The sequence below is a fragment of the Gavia stellata genome, chromosome 4 (genome assembly GCF_030936135.1).
Source record: "Gavia stellata isolate bGavSte3 chromosome 4, bGavSte3.hap2, whole genome shotgun sequence".
In the NCBI taxonomy this organism is placed as follows: domain Eukaryota; kingdom Metazoa; phylum Chordata; class Aves; order Gaviiformes; family Gaviidae; genus Gavia; species Gavia stellata.
In genome coordinates, this window is record NC_082597.1 from 67,381,770 (window position 1) to 67,391,615 (window position 9,846).

General features: G+C 42.9%; 1 protein-coding gene across 1 annotated transcript; it reads left to right on the top strand.

Annotated features, from left to right (window-relative positions):
- The first annotated feature begins 2,868 nt into the window (after window positions 1–2,868).
- On the top strand, window positions 2,869–8,878 carry SINHCAF (SIN3-HDAC complex associated factor). Its single transcript, XM_009820349.2, has 5 exons — window positions 2,869–3,011; window positions 5,074–5,173; window positions 6,149–6,275; window positions 7,400–7,550; window positions 8,429–8,878. Exons 1-5 carry the CDS (start codon window positions 2,884–2,886, stop codon window positions 8,589–8,591), a joined length of 669 nt encoding a protein of 222 aa, XP_009818651.1. The 5' UTR covers window positions 2,869–2,883; the 3' UTR covers window positions 8,592–8,878.
- Window positions 8,879–9,846: the final 968 nt, after the last annotated feature.

A 9,846-nucleotide genomic window follows, 5' to 3' on the forward strand; every position in this document is an offset into this window, starting at 1 on the left:
CCTAGACACTCTATTGTTTATTTGTCTTGATAGTCCGCGGATACTAACCTGATTTGGCTGTACATTCGAGTTCATTTGCTAAGTGTCCCTGAAAACATACCTAAGCAGAAGCAGAGAGTAGTTCCGAGTCTAACCATCCCTCAACAAACCCATTCAGCAGGTCACTAGTTGGATACCTTCTTTTACTCTTACTACAGCTGTTCCTGGCCTTCAGGCCAATGCTGTGCTAATAGAGGAAGCAATGAGTCTCCAAAGAAGCCTGGCAGGGTTTGGGGTGACTTTGCTGGATATTTGCACAAAGCATCCTTGCGAGAACCCAGCCCTAGGTGAGCCCCTTGTGCTGTAAATGTGCACAAAGAAGAAAGGAATACAGCACTTCAAGCCTGTGGCGAACAGCATGAGTTGGGGCAGGAGGGAAGGAAAGACCTGTCCCCTCCATCTCGCTCTTAACAAGTCTCTTGCTGTCAACAGGCTCTGCAAGGAGTTTGGTCAAGAGAAGCTTTTTGGAGAGTTGACTTGTGTCTTTCTACATGTTTGTGCAGTAGTAATTGCAAGGAGACACAACCTCAGTGGGTACCAAGTGGTCTTGTATTATAATATGCTAGGCTGAAATGTAAACGTGCACTTTCAGCTGGATATGGGGTCCTTAATGGATTTTGTGTAAGAGTATTAACCAACAACATTAGATAAAATTCTTGCTTTCCTGGTGTTCTCAGGAGCCTGGGAACTTTGCGCAGAACCTTGTGTGTTTATTTTGCAGTGCTGCCATGCTCTGATCTTTTCCTCTGGGGTGGGGGGGATGTATTTTTAGCTCTGTGTGGAGGACTCTGACTAGGCCTGGGTGGTTCGCTAGCTTTTGCTGTGGTCCTGCAAAAATGCACTAGATCTTTTTTCCTCACATGCAGTCTCTGTCCATCAGTAAGGTAAGCATGATGCTAGGTATGGTTGCTTTGTGGAAGTGTATTTTTGACCTCACCTGAAGCTGCTTTTCAAATTATTTTATTGCTGTAATGATGTGGCAAGTCTTGGCGCTGTAGACTGAAGACTTCAGGTTAGTTTTCTGTGGACGATACTAGAATGATGTCCCTTACCTTCCTGCAGGTGGAAGATTTGGGGACAGATCCCTATGCCACATACAGTCTGTGGGACTGAGAAGTGACTGGGAGTTCCCTCTCACCAGACTTGCCCACAAGTGGTAGAGATGCTGCTCTCCTGAAAGTCCTGCTTGAGCTACTGAGTCTTTCAATAGTATTTGTCAGGAGGAGAGGTAGTTTTTTGTTGGCTTCTACAAGAATATAACGACTTGGCCTTTTGTTAAAGGAAGAGGGGGAAATCTCGTGTTATTTGCATGGCTCCGTCTAGTTTGAATTTTTAAAAGCAGAACTTCTCAGCAGTGGGAACGTGTTCGCATGGAGCTTCCTGCAGCCGGTGGCCTGTCCCCTCTCTGCGCAGTGAGTGTGTGGTAAGAAGCAGCAGAGGTGGCTGCTTGCTCCCTGCAGCAGGTGGTTGAGGCAAACCTTGCACTGTGGTCTGTTTAAAAGAGAACCTCTTGGAATGGTCCACACCTGTGTTATAAGACAGATGCTGGGTGGCCTGTGAGGACTTGCTGTGTCCAGGCCCAGTGCCAGGAAAGCACCGGCTTTGCTCAGTTGTTGGTTTGGTTTTTTTGAAGCGCTGTGGGAGCTCTGTTTGCTCTGACAGCTTCTCATGCCATGTCAGACTGTGCCTAACAGGAGTCTGCACTGGGGAGTAACTGGTGCCCGGGGAGAACTGATTTGGTGGTGGGGATGTGGTGTGTTGAAGGGGTCTTTATCATGGTGACAGCAGTAAATCCACTTGTAACTAACTTTACAAGTTTCTGCCTGGAAAACACCGCTACTGTATGTTACCCGCTCTGATAGCAAATCCCAGCCCAGGTGTGCTGGAAAGGATAGGCCAACATCTAAGAGCAGCGTGGCTTTTGGCTTTCTGAGACGTTGCTGAGTTTGCAGAGCTGGTGGTTAAGAAGAAACAACTTCCTGTAAATGGAGTACCTTTTGCTCCTGCATCATTGGCGGTGGCTGGAATGTGTGGTAGGCGCATGCTGAAATGCGCCCCAGGATCCTGCTCCCCGGCCCTTTTCTAGCTGGGTTTCCTTCCCATGGAAAGCAGGGTGGGGAAGGCGGGAGGGCGAGAACTGAGCCTGTGCTGACAGGGAGCTGGGATGTGCACCCAGGCCTGAGAGTCAAGAAGTGCTCCTGGGTCCCGCAGTGCAGACACGGCCACTGAGGGCTGGGTGGGACTCCACCCTGCTGGTTTTAGAGCGGCTTTTCAGGTATGTCTGCCCTACAGCCCAGAGGTGTATGACTGCAGCTCATTTAAAATGACTCCTACTCGCTTTCAACAAAGTTTGGCAGGGATGTTTCCAACAAACACCGGTGATGATGACGAGGTAGTTCCAGTGACCCAGGGTTCAGCTGCCAACTAGTTATCCAGGAGCTCGGGCAGGTTCACAGAGCCTGTCCTGCAGCCTGTTTTGCCACATAGATAGGGGTTTCATTAGCCGAGTCAGCTGCATTCACACCTCTGGGTTGTGCTATTGTAGATGTGCCCTTAGAGTAGAATTGTGCAGTAAATGAGCTTGTCATGAGTCCTGCTGGGTATTGCTTAATATTCCAGCTGTTGTTAATTATTTTTTTAATAAAACAGTGTATTCTACATGCATCTGCCCTTCTGGGGCAATGCAGGATGGAGCTGTGGCCTAATCTAGCAGTTTCCCATCCTGAATTATAACTTGCTTTTGGTTTGTCTAGTGAATTGCCCAGATTTTTCTTTCAGTATCTAACAGCGATAAGTAACACCAGTTCCTGTTTTGTTTTCACAGGCTACAGCTGGGAGGAAAAGATGTTTGGCTTTCACAAACCGAAGATGTATCGGAGTATAGAAGGCTGCTGTATTTGCAGAGCTAAGTCTTCCAGTTCTCGATTCACTGACAGCAAACGTTACGAAAAGGATTTCCAGAATTGTTTTGGGTAAGATTCTTTAGTCAACATCGTGGTCAGTCATGGTGTTGATCTCAGGGCCACGAGCCTGATGTGTTGTCCCTCTTGCTCTGAGAGACTGAAAGATTAGGTTAGCAGAGGTCAGTGGTGGGGGAAGGCTGGCTTCAGCTTCTTCACGACTTTCCTGGCCAGGAGGAGCTTGATCCTCTGCTGCTGTGTGTGGTACCATTTGGTTGTCAGTCTGCTGTTGCTGCCAATGGAGAGCTGCTGTAGTTCATAAAACAGTGAAAGCATCAGAGCTGTGCCTCTCCCACCTCACAGCATGTGCAGGGATTTAGAACCCTCTCAGACTGTGTGTTTTGCACATGTTCCTTAGAAGTGTAAATTCCCACACAAGATGGTAAACAGCACAGGTCCATGGAGGTCTTCTGTGGCTCTGAAGACTCAAGAATGTTAAACAAAACTTGATGGGTAGGTAAATAATTAGCAGTTCCAGCAGGGTTTATGCACAGTACCTTGTTTCAGGTATTGGTGCCTTTGTTCAAATAGGGTATAGCAAGATGTTACCAAAACGTCTCGTTGGAAATCCATTCCGGTGGAAAGTGAGCATCAAGTAATTAGCTTTCCAACTAGGTAATGTTGCATGTGATGTTACGTGAAAGCATTGGTAAGCAAAACTATAAATACCAGTGATTTCTTGTACCACCTGCTGTGACCTTTTTAACTTTTTTTAAATACTTCCCAAGAACTTTGAAATTCTGTCTAAATTTGTGTCCCTGAATTGTCAGCAAAGCAAATTCTTCTGTGATAGCTTGTAATTATCTTTTACTTTGTTTATTTTGAATTTTTTTCTGAGGCAATAAGAATTTCTCCTGTTTATGCTGTATTTTTCCATGAAATTACTCTGTTGTCAATAGATATTTCCTCCTTTTTCTCTCCAGTCTTGTTGGATTACCTCTCATCAAAACTTTAGATCTGAGTGGAAATTTCATGCATCATATTAAAAACTATACATACATATCAGTATTGCTGGTCTTGTCTCAAGTGCTTAACTTAATATGTGTAAATCTTTGCCATCTTTAGAAATATTTCCCTCTCCTCCCCTTTTTCTGGAAACATTCCTTTCAAGTGTTGAAAGGACAAATCCAAAGCTTTATAGTGCTTTGTATTTACCATGAATTTTTGTACGTAAATCTGGTGCTGACAGTTTTCCTTGTCATATTTCTTGGCTACTGTCCTTGGCAGTGGAAAGACTGTGTGAAGGCCCATTGCATTTTTTTTTTTTGTTAACTACAGTAAAGCAGCTTGCAGTATACCAGGGCCTTTGGTCTTGTGCTATCTGAAATATGTTTGCCAAGGTAAAAATGCAGTCTTAACACTGAGCAAATAATGGCTTATCTGAGCCTGCCCCATTCATCTACAAATGCTTCAAAGTCTTCCCATTTAAATAGCTGACAAATTCTGCAGTGCATCCCCCCTTTATATTTCTTTTTAGTGTGGATTAGCAGTGGAGATGATTTCTGAAGAAAGCTTGTTAAAGTGAGCAAGTATTGCTGTCATTCCAGTGAATGCTGTTTCTGAAATCTCATCCTATGCTTATGGAGGAGTGTGTTAGGTGGTATTTGTTACTCATCCTTGAAGTTCTGTGGCGAAGTTAAGATGTGAATAAGCGTTTTGTCAGGTCTCTGAGGTCTGTTCCCAAATGTACATGCAAGGAATACGATTATTCCTCCTCCCTCCCTCTTCAATCAAACCAGCCAACCCCCTGGAACTGTGTAGTTTGGTGGGGTTTTTTTCATTTCTGTTTTTTTTAAAAAAAGAAAACCAACTGAAAGTGATGGGACTGTTGTTTTTAGTACCCCTCTGGAGGCAGATTACAACATGTTTTATTTCTATATGGAAGAGTGCTTTCTGAAAGTGAGACCTGGTCTTTAAATGGCAATGTTTGAGCACCCCAGATGAATTGTAATGTCTGAAAAACAGAACTTGAGAACCCTTCTTTTCTGTCAATTTTTATGCTTCTTGCTGTTATCAAGTCAGGGCATGCTTTTATTAACTGTTGTAAAGTGATTTTTGCTTTTGTTTTTACCAGGCTCCATGAGGCCCGCTCAGGAGATATTTGCAATGCCTGTGTCCTTTTGGTGAAAAGATGGAAAAAATTGCCAGCAGGATCCAAAAAAAACTGGAATCACGTTAGTCATTTATTTCTCCTCCACCCCAAAACTAACTTGTCTCTGCCTTAGTCCATCCTGCTAGAGAGGGGAGGTGCTGGCAAGGATTTGGTGGTTACTATTTCCCCCATGCTCTCCCTTCCCACCCTCAGCATCTCTAAATCCTTCCTGGAGTATTTCCTGTTACATGGCTCTTGTGTCTTCCATTTGGCTTACATGCAAATGGTGATTATGCAAACTTGGGATGGAGACACAGACTAACTTACCTTGTAATTCCTTGTTTTCACTAGCTCGTAACTTTGTCCAAAAGTATCTTATGATGCTCAAAACATTTCAAATTTGGCCTCTATCCAAAATCGGTTGCTTTTTTTCTTTTTTTAGTTTTTTTTAATAGTTTGAACAAGCAAGGTGACTTGCTCAAGCAACACATAAATTAATGTTGTTTAGTCAGGTAATTACAGTGACTAATATCTCGCAGCTGTTCCCACTCATATAGTCTCTTTTGATACATCTAATTCAGTTTGGGCCTAGGGCTGGGAAGATGATCAGGATTCTTTGTGTATGTTACAATCTTTATTCAGGAAGCCTTGATGGTAATGGGAGCCAGAACTATGGTTATTATTACCACTAGCTTTATTCAGAACTAAAATTGATTATTTTTTTTAAATCCAGAACAAATGCTTGGCAGACACTCTAACTACACCTGTATTGACTTAAACAACTGTTGTCTACTAAACTGAATTTGTCAAAGATAGGAAGAAGGCAAAAGTTGAACTGAATGTGCTTTTTTAAACTAGTTTGCTGCATTTTTTTCCTACAGATTCAGCCTCTTACAAACCAGGTTTAAATGAAACATAGGAGTGTTGGTGCACAGAACTGCCTTGGTTTAACTAAACTGGTTTTGAATACCTTCAGCTCAGTCAGTACAGGTACCTTGACTAGGGCAGTATCTGGGCATGATGCAGAAGTATTACGCCTGCATTTTCTGTGTTCTAGGTGGTAGATGCCAGGGCTGGACCCAGTCTTAAAACAACATTGAAACCAAAGAAAATGAAAACTCTGTCTGGAAGCAGAATAAAGAGCAATCAAATCAGCAAACTGCAAAAGGAATTCAAGCGGCACAGTAAGTGGATCCAAAAGCGATTTTGGCAATAAACTTTGGCCTCCCCTAACATAGCTTACTGTTAACTGGGCAAGCTGAATCACCATCTAGATCCAATTGTGCGCTCATATGTTTGGGTGCTCCCTGTTTTCACAACCTCTCATCCTTGGAGGGCTTGGGGAGGGGGTGAAATGAGAAGAAAGAGCTTGTGTGCAGGGTAGGCCGCTAGACAGAGGTGGATTCCTACCATGTTTCCTTACACCTTCCTCTGCTGGTCTCAGTGATTTCTTCCCACCAGCTCTTAGACTCTTCAAATAGATTTGGATTCATATCTTTCCAACAAAGCCATCTGCCAGTTACTCTCTAAATATGTGTTGGTACTTCAGGTTTTTCCTCTAAAGCAAACCTTCCAGCTTCTTAACTGTTGCTGACTTGGTCTTTCTTTTTCAATTATCCTACCTGCCCTGAAGGAAAAGCTCTCCAAAGAATTAGTAAAGGCCCTGACCCAAAGAGCTTGTATCTCCTCATTGAATGTGCTACAGTTAATCTAATTGTGTTACTGTAGGTGCTAGAGATGATAACTAAAAGGTAGATTAGTAGACCCTCTGTTAAGGTGTGTGTCTGCACTGAGTCCATAGTTTATAGTCTCGATCCAGGAAAAGCTCAGTACTACCTAACCCATTGCACTAATCAGAAGAGCTTTGCAACACTTCAACTGAATGGGTAAGAAAGGAGATTTACAGGGAGAGAGAAAGTACTAGGTCTGAAGCACAGATCTTCATCGTCTTCAAGGATCTTCCAGCAATACCAGAGCGGGACTAGGATCTTGTCCAAAGTGTGGCCTGCACACGCTGTGTTTGAGAGCTAGGAACTGAAGCCTGATCCTGAACCTCCTTCCTGTCCCTTGTATACAAGGACCCTCTCCAGTTCTGAGGTCTGTCTCCCAAGTGCTGACACATAGTCTCTGTATGGAAATTGGCAGGGGCAAGTGAAAAATGGGTGGTGGTGGTTGTTAGGTTTTTCTTGTTAATTTTAAAAAAGTCTGTCTCTCTGTTCCTAATCCGCATGCAACCTTTTACAAGTGAGGAAGAGGGTAAGTCATTGCATTCATGTCCTGATTCTTGCATTTATTCTTTCCCCTACAGATTCTGATGCCCACAGCACCACTTCAAGTGCCTCCCCAGCTCAGTCGCCCTGTTATAGTAACCAGTCTGACGATGGCTCTGACACAGAGATGAGCGCTGGGTCCAGCAGAACACCAGTTTTCTCCTTTTTAGATCTCACATATTGGAAAAGGTAAAAAGCAACAGAATGTGCACTCTGTGCAGATAACAATTCACTTCACGTACGCAATGCTTGATTCTGCTGCTTCAGGAATTTGCTGTTGCTGAACTTAATTTGTTTTAAGGATATAATTTAAGTCTCAGAGTATGACACAGTATCCAGTATCTGTCTGTCTTTGGAAAGAAATGCCATGTGTTTAAGACATTTTCCCCTATCTCCCTCCAGTTCCCTAAATACTAATACAGTTACTGGAAAGTATTTTTATGTTTTTGGGAGTAACAGATAATATTCCTGACTGTCATTATTTTGCCTTAAAGCTGTGCTCTGTAGACGTGATGTCTTACCAAGTACAACAGTGCTCTCAGCTTGCCAGCAAAACATAGCATTTGATTTGGTTGACCTGTGATGGTACTCATTTAAAAAAAATAATAAATAATCTGGAATGGGAGGAAAACCACAAGATATTCTGGGAGCTGATGAGCTTGTTATCTTTTATTGCCTGTTGTGACACAGTAATCCCTTGTTTAGCTAATTGCTCTATTGAAATTGTTGTGACTTTGCTGCCTCCTCTCAAATAGTGTTTGCAAGTGCATTGTTGTCAAGGTTAGTTCAGCCCAGATAGTTGTGTATCTGAAACTTCTCTGGGAAGCAAAATGGGAGACTTAGTTTTGTATAGACATGGGTTTGTTTGGTGTTTTTTTCTTCTTGTTTGCAAAGTGGTGGTGTGGATTTCGACACAGGCTTGTTTTCTCTTTCTGAGCAGACTTTTCCCTCCTATCCTCTGAGCTGGAGGCTCAGAAAAATAGTGTCTTGGGCCAAACTGATTTTTTTGATTTCTGTATGTTCTAAACACACGAACAGTCTGTCTCTCTTCCTGCCATTTCTTCCAGGCAAAAGGTCTGCTGTGGAATTATTTACAAAGGGCGTTTTGGGGAAGTCCTCATAGACACTCATCTCTTCAAACCTTGCTGTAGCAATAAAAAGTCTGCCACTGAAAAGCCAGAACAAGAAGGACCACAATCTCCAGCAATCTCCACTCAAGAGGAGTGGTGACTTCCTTGGATGGCTGCAGAAGGTTATACAGATCCTCTCATTCTCTGGAAAAATACTAGAAAAGTGACTTCACTTTGGACACCTGCTATGCTGCCAAAAGACTATTCCCTAGAACTGTTTTGGGTGTTATTGCTACAGTTCCACAAACTCTGAAGCCAGTTTGTATCCTTTCAGAAAGACTGTACATAATATTTAAGATGCTATGGAACACTTAGCAAAGCTGAATGCTGCTGCAAGGTTGTCTAATCTTCCCCCACCACCACTTCACAAGTGAATATGAAGATGGGGGTTTGTATATTAAAATATATGTAGTTCATGTTTCTGTATTGAAAGAAGCAGTGGTTGTAAGGCATTTTTTTTTTTTAAGTTGGTTGGTAACCTCCCTTAAATCCCCAAGAAAATATTTCATTCTTAGACATGTATGAGTCAATAAGATGAACTAATACATAGAAATGTTATAAGTTGCCTCTCTAGTTATATAAATATATATATTTTTAAAGGTGTGGAGATCTCACCCTATACTACTGACGTAACAAAGAGAAGTATTTCATCCCTCCTATGTGACACGGACTGGTAAACTGCAGACATCTCTACTACGAGTGGTAGTTATCTGAGAAGGCCCCCCAACATAAAGTGCTCTTCAGAAGGGGTGGGAGAGTTCTCCTCCTTCACTAAGGAGGAAGATTTGCCTAAGAATTTGAGCGTAGCAAAATGGGAGGCTACTTTGTTTTAACCCAGCAGCAGGCACCCTGGGCTTCATGTAGTAACTGACTGGTGATTAGAGATGGACCAAGAAAACGTCTTGATGCCCAAGTTAGGTGTAGTTGATGGCCAAAACTAAGTAACTGCTATCTGTTGGCCCAGTGCAGCTGAAATGTGACCACAGACCAGACTTCTGCTGGTTTTGGACCTGACATAGAACCAAACCCCTCGCTAAGCAAATCAGGCTCTGGTCCAGGGACATAATCTGATTGCAGCCTGGGGTCTGGATTCACGATTGCTGTTTTGGAACCCTTCCCCTGCAGTGCTTCTCTGTGTTTGGGTTTTATTATTTGTTTGTTTAAACAACCACCAGATCAATGCTTTTGTGAATACTGAATATGAGAAGTTCTGTTAAGAATGGTGCTGTACTGAATCGAAGCAGCTCTGTTTGCATACACGATCCAAAGATAGTATTTCTTACATGGATTCCCAGACAAACTTGTGTGCAAACCATTGACGCTCCTTCAAATTCCACTTTGCCTGTAGGGTGGAA